The 15540-nt window shown below is 42.2% G+C and overlaps 1 protein-coding gene across 16 annotated transcripts in view; it reads right to left on the bottom strand.

The window, feature by feature from the left end:
* DLG3 (discs large MAGUK scaffold protein 3) overlaps positions 1 to 15540 on the bottom strand; it is a 58164-nt gene that overhangs the window by 23857 nt on the left and 18767 nt on the right. For 15 of the 16 annotated variants that reach the window (XM_001085782.5, XM_015127625.3, NM_001194912.2 and 12 more), the window contains 1 exon segment: positions 1863 to 1977. In XM_001085782.5, the coding sequence (XP_001085782.2) occupies positions 1863 to 1977 (115 nt within the window). 16 annotated transcript variants of the gene reach the window in all.

Below are 15540 nucleotides of genomic sequence, written 5' to 3'. Positions count from 1 at the left end.
AATGTTTAGCCATAAGACACTAAGTCCCCTGATTAAATCTAGTGATCACAAATGGTTACTATTTTCCTAACCACATCTACTTTCCTCAGAGGATACAGACAATTTATCTAGTGAAGGTTACGGGCAGATTATATAAACTGATTCACTAGACACAGTCATGGTCTCCACCCTCGCCTCAGAGTTAAGCTGAATGTATCCCCTTGAATTCCCTTGCCTGGGCCAGGGAAGAGTGCTCCAGATTGGGAGCCAATGCCCCATTCCCCCTGCCCAGGCAGAGAGAACTCTAACACAGGATAGGCGGAGAGGGGAAATCTAAAAATAAAGCTCTCCAAAGAAACTGTCTTGCCTAAAGAGCAGCTTCCCACGCACACTGGAGTGCCACATCTGCGGGGGCTGGAAGCACGGAACGGAACAATCCTGACCAAGTCATATAAGCATTACCTATTTTAGGGGGTCAACAGTGCATTTCTGATTTTCCCCATCAGCACCCCAGTATCCAGGCTGCAGACTGGGAAAAAGGGCTTTAGTGACAGAAAACAAAACTTTCTTTTCCAGGGGACTGGAAAAATGACCAGTGACTAGTCCTGCCTTCCTACCATCCTCCCTTCACAGCTTGAGGTAAGCATAGCAAATGCTTTCAACACACAAGGGGTGGAGTTGAGGGTTCACATTAGAGAAGATTGTGAAGGGTTCTAGTGGGCTTCAGGCTCAGAGATGGGCTCCCTCAGCTCCACTCCCTGCCATAGAGTCAGGGACCACCAACTGGGGAAAAAGAAAAGCAAGCACCATGAGAAAAATTGCAATTAGCATTGACATCTCTTTGCTATTGTCATCTCACACCCCAAGGACAGAGCAGTTGTCACGTTGCCAAGCAACTAGCAAGCGCAACTTCCAGGCCAGGTATCAGAGGCCACTAGAAAAAGTTCAGCCCAAGAGTTTGATATGACCCCACACCTAAGCATTAAACACAATACTGTAGCGACTTCTGGCTCAGGAGAGTAATCCCCACCACCTTTCGCTAAGGGCTTTAACCTTGGAGAGATACAATGTACTTGGCACCAGATTTTGGAGTTTTGCCAAGAAGCCAAAGCAGGAAGAAGGAAGCTATCCCTAATTCTATGAGGAGTCCACAATATTCGCTTGGCACTCCAACTCCCCAGGAGATTTGTACTTTGACCTGACAAAGTATTATGCTATGCCTCAAGGGTCAGAGAAGCTCAACCTTGGAAATATCTTGGAATAGCTTTCAGCAGCAATATACTCCATGCCACCTGTCTGTTCCCTCCACCCCCTCCCTCTTCCTAGGGCACATACACTATACATCCCATGATTCATAGATACAGCAGACCAGTACAGCGGGTGGTGAGGGGGGAATGGAATCACAATAAAACATCCAGAATGCAGCAACCTGTCAGTTCTTTGGTCTCTTAAAACAGACCCTGTACCAGAACACTGCGATAGTTGCTATGCTCAGATACAAATCCTGATGTCTATCTTGCATACATGGAAGGGAATGGGGGGGTGGCAAGTTTCCCCTCAAAGCACAGATTGCAAGCAAAGTACTTTGAACATTTGACTGATATTTGAATGCTGACTAGCAACAATCACCTAACAGTCTTTTACAATTATAGCAAACTGAAATTTTCCCATACTGAGTCATTCATGAGCTAAAAGGAAGAAGCCAGCTCACAAAAGGGAGGAGACACTGACCATAAAATACACAACCTAAGCATACAGTGAGAATCGTTATTTTAGTACTGGGAGTACATACTCCCTAGCTCACTAGTTAAATAAGAAGGGCTGGGTTGGCATGGAGCTCTCCTCGTCCAGCACAAGGGCTAGTGCTCTGAAGGGCAACTTACCTGACATACAAGGACCTCTTCTCACTTGTTCGGAGGGACCCAGATCCAGAGCTCATGCTGCTGTTCATCATTTGTTCTCGCAAGTCATGTATCTTCGATTCAAAGCGACTGTATTCTGTCGCGGAAACAAGGGAAAAGACAGGAAAAGAATGAACTCAAGGAGCTCCCCTGAGCTTGCATGCCAGCAGCCAAAAAGCCAGAAGGCCCCTTGGCTTAAAAGCAGCCAGAGCCAGCCCACTCTGTCTTTGCTTTGATAAGCAAAGTCCCTCCTCCTAACCACAGAAAGACAGACTTCCCTTCAGCCCCAGACTAACAGAAGGAAAGAATGCACCTGAAAAGGGAGTAGCATTTGGGCAGGTCAAATGCAAAAAGCTCTTACCTGCCTCAGAAATCTCACTGATCCTTTAAAAAAATAACAACTGGAAAGAGGTTCCAGTGCAACCTTTATAAATCTTTAGAGCCGACACTAAGGCCCAAGGAGAGCAGATGGGAAAGGAGACTTTCCCAAAAAGCGGATTGCAGAGAACAGATGGCCCTGAGATGCAGAGCAGAGGGGCTGGAAAGGACCTGAGGTCATTATATCATTGTTAGGCAAGAAGACAATTTTTTCAGGATGACTTCTTGGCTGGGGTGAAGGGGGGTGATATTGGAACCCAGTACAGAGGTAAAAACAAACAAACCTGACAACCGTAACAACCATATGAGGAGAATTAAAGCTCTCCTGAGTTATTTCCCTTTTAACCAATAGCCTCTTTGGCTTCAGTAACATACACTAAAACATAAATTCTCCCAAATCGAGAAGTCGGCGGACACCTCTCACCTCCAAAATCATCTAGGCATTGAGGTCATAAGTCCATCCCTAACCTTACAGCCCAGTGAGACCATCACAACAGCCAGAAACAGCCTTATCACTCTGGAAATGTAATACAGGTTTATGCCCAATTTAAGAAAACCTGATACAAGAAAATGAACTCTAGCTGTACAATTGTTATGAAAGGTTTTTATAGGGCTGCTTTGCTGTACATTCTCCAAGGACATTTAAAATACAATATTCACACTTACCAAACACACAATTACACATTTTCCAGGCCTATAATTGCCACATAAAATGGGGTATTATCTAAGGCCACAGGCTGTGGAAATACTGGAAAACAGGCACACTTCACTATGACAAGCTGACTTTAAAGGAAGCCAAAATTTATAGTAGGGGTTGAAGGTTGGGAAACTGCTTTTAAAAACACACTTCCAGAGGAAAAAATTCCACAAAAGCAATTTCGTGCACCATAGAGGGCTGGCAAGAAGCATCCCCACCTAGTCCGTATGACTCTACAGGAGAAAACAAAACACCTGTTCCGGCACCTGACACTCCCCTTCCCTCGACAAAGCAAACGGACTGACCTTCAACTGGGTGTAAGGGGAAATGCTAAAGCCTAAAGGGGAAGGAATGGAGTCAGGCAAATAACCTCCTCTCAACAAAGTTTCTTTTGTTCATTGTGGTATCAATTTAACCAACTGGTTAAATTCGTGCGCTCTTTCATTCATCACACACCGGTGTTATGGTGATTTGTCCTCATTACCTACTCCTGTTCCTGAAATCCTGGAGGAAGCAGTTAAGTCACTGACTCACCCATTAAATGTTGCAGGGGGGCGGTGGGTAGAGAGACAACAGCTGGACAATGTTCCTGTTCTGAGGGTTACATAGCAACCCATCAATATCAATGAGGTGCCCCAACCTAAAGGTAGGGGTAATGACCAATTTGTCACAGAAGCCCTGGACTGTCATAGAGCACAGCAGCAGGCCAGTCTACCTCTGGAGACCGCCTGGGTGCTGGCCCCACCCCAAGGCTTGGCCCTCTACACTGGGTGGGGATTGTTTCTCATTCGTTCCTTTCTGGCCCTCCTCTGAGTTCACTGGCTATGGGCAGAACCACGTGAGACAAAGATTTCTGACCAGGCAGCCCTTTCTTAGGGGAAGATAAATAAAAGAGACAACTATGCATTGAACTGTGAACAAAAAAGTACACCCAATCTATCTTTAAGCCATGTTTTCCCCTTCTTGAAACTTGTTTATATATTCCCTTCTTTGGAATTGACTTGCCCGCTGAACTCCAACTCAGCAGCAGGTCATGGCGGTTGCTTAGTAACTACATTTCTTTAAAAATCCTTTAAAAAACAACCACCAAACCACCATTTCCTCAAAGCTCCTAATCCAAGGCTGATAATTCTGGGCCAGAGGGCCCACTTAAAATAGACTACAGAAAAAGAACAAAGCTATTGCTTCAAGGCATACACTTTTTGTTTTTACATGTGCTGCTAAAATTTCAAGTTTATTAAATTGTGTTTTATTCACTTTTTTTCCATTTGGATGATCCCCTTAGAGTTCCAGCTCCCCATCAGTCTCTGGCTTTTATTTGTAGATTTATCTAAAGTCTACTAGGCAGAGCAGCCTTTGAATAAATGATTGTTGGGTAAATGAGGAGCAAATTAGAAAACTGTGTCCAAGTTGACACTTCTATTCTTAAACTAATAAACTTAATGGTTTATTTAACTGATGGCTGCCAGCTTCACTGAGGGCTTAGAAGGGTAGTTAAGAAGCATTCACATTTACTTTTGTTCCCAAGGTTAACAGTTGGGAGCAATTGGGGTTTATTATTTTTAAACACCCTTTTGAGATGTTAACAACCCACAATGGGCAGCTGATTAACAGACTTTGTATACAACAAAGAAAAATCATTCTAACAAAAAACTGTTTAGAATAGACTTAGATACTACCTCCTCTTAAATATTAGAGGTATCATTTTCCCAGGACAAAAGCTTCCCTTAAAAAGCATCTCAGTTCTAAGACTTCAGGACTCACCAAGCTCCCTCCTTCCCTCTGATTTGTCACTAACACAGCCATCACAGCCAATGCTGGAGGACATTTCCTAGGCCAAAGTCACCGCCTAGGAAGCCCACCTGACCAGCCTCTAACCCAGAGGGCCCACTTCAAAGAAGCAACACTTAATAGTATACTAAAATCTCAAGTCTACTAAACTGCTCTTTGTTTTTTCCCATTCAGATGAACCCAACTGTTTGTGACCCACAAAGATATCCATACAGTCATCGCCCTCTTTCCCTTTTCCCAGTTAATCACAGAGAAACAAGTGGGAGGGGGCACAATCAGAGGTCAGTACCAAAGAAGGGTTTTGCCCCAGTCACTGACAAGCTGGGGTGCCTCTAAAAGATCAGGATTTGGCGCCCCATCCCAGATACACAGAATCAGAACCTACTGAGCAGGGGCCCAGGAATCTGCATTTTAACAAGCATCAATGTGATTCTGATAAAGTTTGGAGCTACTGGTCTTAACTTACAGAATTGGATCCTGCAGTGTCTCTCAAAAGGAAGATGGGGCCAGAGAGTGGATAAGCTCTCAAAAATAAAATTTGGCAATACAATTGCAAATCCTTCGGGAAAGGAAAGCCCTAAAGATGCCGCAGTCTTATGTGCCTGCAAAGAAAGCTGCTGAGTTTACACTTTTTAAAAATTCTGTATCACTTCTCCATCCCACTCCCCAGAAGATACCACTGTTGGTATTTTTAGTATGTGTCCTTCCAGACTTACTTCTATGCATATATGGTTTATATACATGTACTCACAATTCACACACAAGCTTTTTTCATTTTCTCACACATCATGAAAACCCATCCATGTTGGCCAAGCATGGTGGCTCACCTGAGGTCAGAAGTTCAAGACCAGTGTGACCAACACAGTGAAACCCCGTCTCTACAAAAATACAAAAATCAGCCAGGTGTGGTAGCACATGCCTGTAGTCCCAGCTACTCATGAGGTTGAAGCAGGAGAATCATTTGAACCCAGGAGGCGAGGGTTGCAGTGAGCCGAGATCACGCCACTGCACTCCAGCCTCGGTGACAGAGCAAGACTGTCTCAAACAAGCAAGCAAACAAACAAAAAACCATCCATGTCAGTATACAGACCTCATTTTAATAGCTGCATAGGATTCTATACTATGGACAGACCGTAATTTATTCAGTCATATTCCAATTGATACACATTTAAGTTGTTTACAATTCTTAATATTATAATCAATGCTGCATTGTGTATTTGTGGGGTTTTTTTTATATATATATTATTTTTTGTAGAGATGGGAGTCTCACTATGTTGCCAGGCTGGTCTCGAACTCCTGACCTCAAGGGATCCACCTGCCTCGGCCTCCCAAAGTGCTAGGATTACAGGCATGAGCCACCGTGCCCAGCCTGCACTGTATATTTGAGCATTTCTGTTGCACAGATTACTAGAAGTGAAACTGCAGGGTCAAATTATACGCAAATTAAAATTTTTGATTAGCACTACCAAATTGAACCCCAACATTCTGAAACCCTTCTGACTGAGGATAAACTACTATTCCAAAGCTTCTAGTACTTTTTCTGTTTCTGAAGTGGAGGCAGAATTTACCTTTGAGGACAAATTGATTTTTTGTTTGGAGAAAAACACTTTAAATGACACCCCTTTTTCCCTGCATACAACCAGTGTTTTCTCAAATTTTGCTGATGTTTCTTCCTAATTGCTTCCTCAATCTATTTCTTTATACCTTTAATTGTCATTGCCTTACTGTTGTTTTCATGTCTTAATTTTCCCTTGACTATTTTATTATCTCTTCTCTGGGCCACTGCTATATCTCTCTAACTGGTCTCCTGCCCCAAGGCTTTACAAACTCAAATCCAGATTAGATTCTTATTTGAAAAGCTTTCCTAAAGCTTGAATTTGTAGCCCCCCGTCCAAGTATCTATAATGACTCAATGAGCACTAAAGAATTTTACTTTTAATATGTCAACTAATCTTTCAAGGACTGCTACAACCATCCTCCCATCACACCCAGCCTATCTAGCCCACATCTCAATTACACAGGTCTTTTTGAGCTAGCCTGCCTGGACCCCTTGAATACAGCTTGTTCAGTTCTACCTGTTATTCCCTGCTCCTGAAATATTTCTCCCCTGCCTGACACTAAACAACCTTTACATTCTTCACCATCTTTCCTACCTCATTTCAAGAAGTTTTATTCATTCATTTATTTATTCAAATATTTTCTAAGTTTGGGCACAGTGACTTACACCTGTAATCCCAACGCTTTGGGAGGCCAAGGTAGAAGTATTGCTTGAAACCAGGAGTTCAAGACCAGCCTGGGCAATATAATGAGACCCCAATTCTACAAAAAATTCAAAAATTAGCTGGGCATGGTGGTGCACACCTATAGTCCTAGCTACTTGAGAGGCTGAGGTAGAAGGATCACTTGAGGTCAGGAGTTTGAGGCTGCAGTGTGCTATGATCACACCTCTGGACTCCAGCCTAGGTGACAGAGTGAGACGCTGTCTCTAAAAAAAAAAAATTACTGAATGTCTACTGTGTATCAGGTATTGTGCTAGCTGCTGAGAATATAATGGTAATCAAAATAGTCCCTAGAAATTACAATTACAAAACAAACAATTATTTCATTACAATTGTGATAATTGTGATGAAGAAAATGCTAAGAGAGAGACTAATAGGGTGACTTAACCTACCGGTGGGAGGGGGGTGGAGTTCAACAAAGGTTTCCCTGAGGAAGTGACATTTAAGCTGAGTCCAGGGAAAGGGCACTGGTGAAGAAAGCATTCCAGACAGAAGGAACAGCATTATGTAAGGGTACAAAATGTATGGAACACAGGAATGTAAGGGGATACTGGCAGGAGATAAGACTAAGAGGTAAGCAGGGGTCAGATCATTACAAGGCCTTGTAGACTATGGTAACGTTATTAGCTTTTTTTTTTTTTTTTTTTTTGAGACAGAGTTTCGCTCTTGTCACCCAGGCTGGAGTGCAGTGGAATGATCTCAGCTCACTGCAACCTCCACCTCCTAGGTTCAAGCGATTCTCCTGCCTCAGCCTCCCGAGTAGCTGGGATTACAGGCGCCTGCCACCACTCCCAGCTAATATTTGTATTTTTAGTAGAGACAGGGTTTCACCATGTTGGCCAGGCTGGTCTCAAACTCTTGACCTCAGGTGATCTGCCCGCCTCAGCCTCCCACAGTGTTGGGATTACAGGCGTGAGCCACTGTGCCCGGACGGGTTATTTGCTTTTATCCTAAGATAAATTCTTTCTCAATGCAAAGAAGCCATTGAATGATTTTAAGGAAAGGAAGGACATGATCAGGTATGTGTGTCACTTTGGCTACTGTGGAGAGAATAAGTGCAGCGTCTTATATCTACATTTAAGTTTCTTGACCGACGAAGCACATGCTTTCTTTGTTTGTGTATCCTCCACAGCCCCTAGTATAAGAAGCCCCTGCTTTTACAGCATCCAAACCAGCTAGCCCTTCAGCCTTTGCTCAAACATGTCCAATACTGGGAAGCTCTCTAATTCTTTTTTTTCTTTTCCTTTTTTTTTCTTTTTTGAGACAGGAGTCTCGTTCTGTCACCCAGGCTGGAGTGCAGTGGTGCGATCTCGGCTCACTGCAGTGTCTGCCTCCCAGGTTCAAGGAATTCTTGTGCCTCAGTGTCCCGAGTAGCTGGGATTACAGGTGCCCACCACCACATCCAACTAATTTTTTTGTATTTTTAGTAGAGACGGGGTTTCACCATGTTGGCCAGGCTAGTCTCGAACTCCTGACCTCAAGTGATCCACCAACCTCAGCCTCCCAAAGTGTTGGGATTATAGGCGTGAGCCACTGTACCCAGCCGAGAAAATTTTTTGGTTCAGCGCCATCCCTTCTGCCAGCTGGTCCTAATTTTCGTGTCTAAAACAGCATAAAACATGATGGGTTCTTTCCTTCAAAACAGTGTGAAGGAATAGTTTAAAGAAGGTCAAAGAGTTGGAAAAGCCTGGAACAAGACTACTGAATAAAATGGGAGTAGATGGCAGAGTGCAAACAGGGGAAGGGGAAGTAATGGTAGGTTGCAGGCCAGATTATAAGTGCTTGAGATAGGGCTTTTCTTACTAGGGAATGGGAACTGCGTTTAAGTGTTTAAACAGGAAAGTAATACAATTAGAACTAGGTTTGAGGGAAAATTATTCTGGGGGTGTAATATAGAATGGAGGACAGAGAGAGAGAGATAACAGAGAACAGGAAGCTACTCTACTACTACAGACAATAATTATAAAGGCCTGACATTGTATAAGAGCAATGAAGACAGAAGAGACAGGAATCAAGAAATATGTTGGGGCCGGGCGCGGTGGCTCAAGCCTGTAATCCCAGCACTTTGGGAGGCCGAGGCGGGTGGATCACGAGGTCAGGAGATCGAGACCATCCTGGCTAACATGATGAAACCCCGTCTCTACTAAAAATACAAAAAACTAGCCGGGCGTGGTGGCGGGCGCCTGTAGTCCCAGCTACTCGGAGGCTGAGGCGGGAGAATGGCGTGAACCCGGGAGGTGGAGCTTGCAGTGAGCCGATATCGCACCACTGCACTCCAGCCTGGGCGACAGAGCGAGACTCCGTCTCAAAAAAAAAAAAAAAAAAAAAAAAAAGAAATATGTTGGATCCTTCAAAAGTGGAGAAAGACAAAAAAGAAATATATTGGAGCTTGAAGGGAGAAAATTTTGACATCTGATTGGATGTAGAGTGAGAAAGGATCAAAGGCAAAGAAGCTGAGTTTTTTTCTGGGAGACATGGAAAAGGTGGGATATCAGCCATAATGCAGAATGATCTCAAGAATGTCCTCAAAAAGTTACATCTTCTCCAGGTTAACTGTTGTTATTTCCTTAACCATTCTCCATCCAACATAGTTTCCAGACCCTCCACTACCTCACCCTTGTAAACTCTAGTGCTCAGAATTAGTGGTGATGTCGTTTACTAAAATATAAGCTCCTTGATGTGGTTTTTGCTTCCTTCTCAAGGTTTAGTGTGGCGATCTGCACTCCTGTTAAGTCAACATTTATTGAATGTGCCAACTGGATATAGAGGTCTGACAGGACAAATCTGGACTCTGTAATTCTCAAATTTTGGCTCCTCAGGAACAAATGGGAGAAAAAAAAGAATACAAACTTTCTCCTTTCACATGCCCAAACATGCTAAAAACTGACCAACAAAACCATGAACCACTTCTGCAAAACACTAACATGTCAGAGGTTTCAAGATATACTTAACAGCCCAATAAAGCATCAAAGGGGACTGAAACTACAAGGTTCACTATTGCGAACTGGACACACACCCAAGCTTCCCAGTCCATCTCTCCTCTAAGCCTCTGCTTGCAAATCCATCTACCTCCCTAATGACAGGAAAATTGTCAAAAATTAAAAATGACATTTTTTATTAATTTGGAAAGCTGAGAGGTGCTCAGTTTCTCAACCTGTATTGTTTATTTGGTTCTATTTGATTATAGACAGGAAAATATTGTAGAGACAGGAAACAAGTGGTAGCAACAGAAGATATTTATTCTGCATGTAGTATAGACTACAAACGACTCAAATGAAGATATAAAAGGCAAAAGTTACAAAATAACATCCTGTCTATCAAATTTAGAAATGACGCTGGGTGCAGTGGCTCACTCCTGTAATTCCAGCAATTTGGGAGGCCGAGGCAGGTGGATCACTGGAGGTGAGGAGTTCAAGACCAGCCTGGCCAACACGGTGAAAGCCCGTCTCTATTAAAAATACAAAAATTAGCCAGGCGTGGTGGCAGGCACCTGGAATCCCAGCTACTCAGGAGGCTGAGGCACAAGAATCGCTTGAATTTAGGAGGCGGAAGTTGCAGTGAGCTGAGATCGTGCCGCTGCACTCCAGCCTGGGTGACAGAGTGAGACTCCATCTCAAAAACAAAAACAAAACAAACAAACAAAAAAATACCTGGTCTAAAATGACTGGAATGAAAAATGCCTTGATCTCACATCAAACTAAGAAAAAGTATTCACAGGATCTTGCCTTCTCACCTATTCCGGATCACCCAGCAGATCAGGGTAAAAGCCTCAAATAGGACCTTCTCTATATCTAAAAGGAATTTCATATAGCATATTCAAATGAAAGATTAACAGAGTCTTTGGCTCCTATAGGCCAAAGTATATGTAAAGACCACCAAGACAAAATACCTCATCCAAAAAACATGAGAATAAAGACAGATTTGTACCTTTTCCCTGTTCTCCAGGTGGTGGGTACACTTGTTAAGAATAATCTTTTCCACTTAACAGAGATGCTATAACGCACTAACTAAAACACACACATTTTATGATGAAGTTTGACAACTTGAGTTAATGTAACCAATTGCTATGTTTTACCAGGTCAGTGGAGAGTCTGGATTCAAATGTTCTTCACAGTTGTCACACCCACAGGATCACAAACTCAACTGAATCTCCTTTAGGTCAAGTTTCTGCGGAAGACACTCAGAAAATGGGACCTGGAGAAACACTCTTCTCATCTAAGTTGTCAAAACACCTATGGTCATTTTCAGTAACTGATGATCCCAGTGTAAAATATTAAAGTCCAAATCGTGTGTGTATATAAAATAATTCTATTTACAATAAAGGTGGTACTTCAAAAATGCAGAGAAACGATGGATTATCTAACAAACGGTACTGAGGTAATTCATTAACATTTGGAAGAAACTAAGTTAGTACCCTACTTTACATCACACATCAACTCCAGGCAAGTTAAGGTTTTAAATGCAAAAACAGGCCAGGCACAGTGGCTCTTGGCTGTAATCCCAGTGCTTTGAGAGGCCAAGGCAGGAAGATCACTTGAGGCCAGGAATTTGAGAGACCAGCCTGGGCAACACAGTGAGACCCCATCTCTACAAAAAAACCCACAAAAATTAGCTATGCATGGTAGCATGTGCCTGTGGTCCCAGCTACTTGGGAAGCTGAGGCAGGAGGATCACATGAGCCTAGGAGTTTAAGGTTGCTGTGATCTATGATTGGGCCACTGCACTCCAGCCTGGGTGACAAAGCCAGACCCTGTCTCTAAAAAAAAAAACAAATACAAAAACAAAAATATTAAATAACTAGAATAAAACTCAGATGGTATTTATTTGCCCTCAGGTAGGGAAAGCCCTTCTGAACCTCTGAGCACAGGCAAAATACACAAAACATTAATAGATTTGACCACATAAAAACATATAAAACATCTGTACATCAAGATAAAATTTAAAAAACAGGCTGGGCACGGTGGCTCATGCCTGTAATCCCAGCACTTTGGAAGGCTCAAGTGGACAGACTACTTGAGGCCAGGAGTTCGAGGCCAGCCTGGCCAATATGAGGAAACCCCCTCTCTACTAAAAAATACAGAAATCAGCCGAGTGTAGTGGCGCACGCCTGTAGTCCCAGCTACTCGGGAGGCTGAGGCAGGAGAATTGCTTGAACCTGGGAAGTGAAGGTTGCAGTGAGCTGAGATCGCACCACTGCACTCCAGCCTGGGCGACAGAGCAAGACTAAATCACAAAAAAAAAAAGAAAGAAAGAAAGAAAGAAAGCAAACTATAAACTGGGAGAAGTCTTTGCAATATATGTGACAAAGAATTAATATTCTAACCATATTAAAGATTTTATATATCAATAAGAACTGATGAACACACCCCAATAGGGAAATGGGGAAAGAGTATGAACAGGCAATCCACACACACACAAAAATGACCAAGAAACACTTGCACACAAATGTTCAACTCTATTATTAACAGAAGAAATACAAATTAAAATACAAATTAAAGAATAACATTTTTAACCTATCAAATTTGCAGAAATTGTCTTAAAAAATAATACTCCATGTTAGTGAGGATCTTGAAATAGACATTCTTTTTTTTTTTTTTTTTTTTTTTTTTTTTTTTTGAGACGGAGTCTCACTCTGTCGCCGGGCTGGAGTACAGTGGCCGGATCTCAGCTCACTGCAAGCTCCGCCTCCCGGGTTTACGTCATTCTCCTGCCTCAGCCTCCCGAGTAGCTGGGACTACAGGCGCCCGCCACCTCGCCCGGCTAGTTTTTTGTATTTTTTTAGTAGAGATGGGGTTTCACTGTGTTAGCCAGGATGGTCTCGATCTCCTGGCCTCGTGATCCGCCCGTCTCGGCCTCCCAAAGTGCTGGGATTACAGGCTTGAGCCACCGCGCCCGGCCGAAATAGACATTCTTATACTGTCAGTGGAAATGGAAGCTAATTTGGCCAAATACATCAAAAGCCTTAAGCATATTCATACCCTTTGATCCAGTAATTCCACCTTAAAAAAATCTATTCAGAGCATAATCAGAGATTCACAAAAACTGTATACAAGGATATCAATCAGAATGTTTTGTGTAATATCAAAACATTGGAAATAATCTAAATGTTCACCAACAGGAGAATGGTTATGCAAATTATGGCACACACATGATGAAATATTATTTAACTATTAAAAATCATTTTTTCAAAAAATATATAGTGATCTAGGAAAATGTTCATGACATATGTTAATGGAAAGAACATAAAACTGCTTAAAGCCAATAATCTCATTCTTAAAACAGATAGATACAAACATATTATATGATATATGTAATATAAATATATAAAAGTTTAGAGGGAAATACACAGAAATATACACATACAACAGTGGTTATCTCTGGATATAGTTTTACAGATGATTTGAATTTACTTTGTATTTTTCTGTATTTTCCAATTTTCTACAAATCTAAATGTAATATACTTTTAAATACAGGAGAAAAATATAATTTGAAGAGAATGGGAAAGCAGACTTAACATGATAGGCTCAAGGACAAAGCCAGGACACACATGCACTAGAAACTTCTCTCCACACTGCTCCTGGCTTCATTAATCATTTTCCTCTGGGACTATTCATTCAACCAGTTCCAGACAAGACCAGTTAAACATATCACTATTATCACCCAGCCATCTTATCCAAAAGTAGACCAAAGAAGTTTTGTGAATGCCTTGCAGAAATCTAAATATAGTGCATCTACCATATTTCCCTAATCTACAACCCAGTTAACCCTGTCCATCAAGAAAATTTGGTCAGGCTGACAAGACTTTTTTGTCCTTGGTGAACCAATACTAGCTCCTAGTGCTCACCACTTCTTTTTCTGAATATGTACAAAACAACTCTTAATCTACCCTGGAATGTAACCCAAAATTTGCAAAATTCTCTCCTTTTTGAAAATCCAAAGGACGTCTACTTAGGCCCCTAATGTACATATTTATAAAAAATATGTTAATTTTCTTCTTTTGGTCTAGTCAAATTTTTTATCACTTAATTTCATCAAGTAGAAAGATCATAAAATCTCTAGGGCCTTTGCTTTTTTAGCACAGTGGTGCCATCCCGGCTCACTGCAACCTCCGCCTCCCGGATTCAAGAGATTCTCCTGCCTCAGCCGCCTGAGTAGCTGAGATTACAGGGGTGCACCACCACGCCTGGCTAATTTTTGTATTGTTAGTAGAGATGGGGTTTCACCATTTTGGCCAGGCCTGTCTCAAATTGCTGGGCTCAAGTGATTCACCCTTCTTGGCCTCCCAAAGTGCTGGAATGACAGGCATGAGCCGCCACGCCCAGCCTGCTTTTTTAAAGATACCTAAATTCAGCAAAAAATAAACAAAAGTCCATCTCATGAGGGGAAGACAAGACCCTCATAAAAGCAAGACTGCTACTAGCTCAAGACTCTGAGTCTTGGCCGGAGTGGTGGCTCAAAGCCTGTAATCCCAGCACTGTTGGAGGCGGAGGCTGGGGAATCACTTGAGCTCAGGAGTTCAAGACCAGCCTGGGCAACATGGCAAAACCCAGTCTCTACAAAAAAATACCAAAATTAGCAGAGTGTGGTAGCACGTACCTGTAGTCCCAGCTACTTGGCAGGCTGATGTGGGAGGATCACTTGAGCTCAGGAAATTGAGGCTACAGTGAGCCATGATCATACCACTGCACTCCAGCCTGGGTGACAAAGCGAGACAAAAGAAAAGAGAAAGAAAACAGAAAGGCAAGAGAAAGGCAAGGCAAGGCAAAAGAAAAAAGGACGGAAGGCAGGAAGGCAGGAAGGCAGGCAGGAAGGAAGGAAATAAAAGTCTACACTGGGTGCAGTACCTGTAACCTTAGCACTTTGGGAAGCTGAGGTGGAAAGACTCCTTGAGCCCAGGAGTTTAAGACCAGCCTGGGCAACATAGTAAGACCTTGTCTCTATATATAAAAAAAAAAAAATTAAAATTAAAAAAGGGGCTGAGTGCAGTGGCTCACCCTTGTAATCCCAGCACTTTGGGAGGCCAAGGTGGGTGGATCACTTGAGTCCAAGAGTTCAAGACCAGCCTGGGCAATACAACAAGACCCCATCCCTAATTTAAACAATAAAAAAGAGTCCAGGTACAAATAGGAACTTGTAAATTGAATTCACAACTCACTACCACTTATCTGACACAGAATTTGAGTTAGACATTAGTGATCATTTTGCACAGTCTCCTCATTTTATAGATTAAAAAATTGAGTCCCTAAGAGGAAGGTTGACTAGTCTAAGATCATTCAGCTACTTTAAGTCAGAACCCAAGGCCTTGGCTCCTCTGCCAAGATTTTATATATATATACATATATATGTATTATATGTTTCATACATATATACATTCTTACATAAAAGTAACAAAACCAATATATTTTACAAAAAACAATTACCCTATTGTGGAATATAAGACTAAAGCTTTAAACAAAGGAATACTGTCAATATCAGAGTCAAGATTTCAACAAGCAACATATTAAACAAAAGAGAA

Source organism: Macaca mulatta, chromosome X, assembly GCF_049350105.2.
Source record: "Macaca mulatta isolate MMU2019108-1 chromosome X, T2T-MMU8v2.0, whole genome shotgun sequence".
NCBI classification, from domain to species: domain Eukaryota; kingdom Metazoa; phylum Chordata; class Mammalia; order Primates; family Cercopithecidae; genus Macaca; species Macaca mulatta.
The sequence above is the reverse complement of the archived record's forward strand: the minus strand, read 5'-3'. Positions and strand labels throughout refer to the sequence as shown.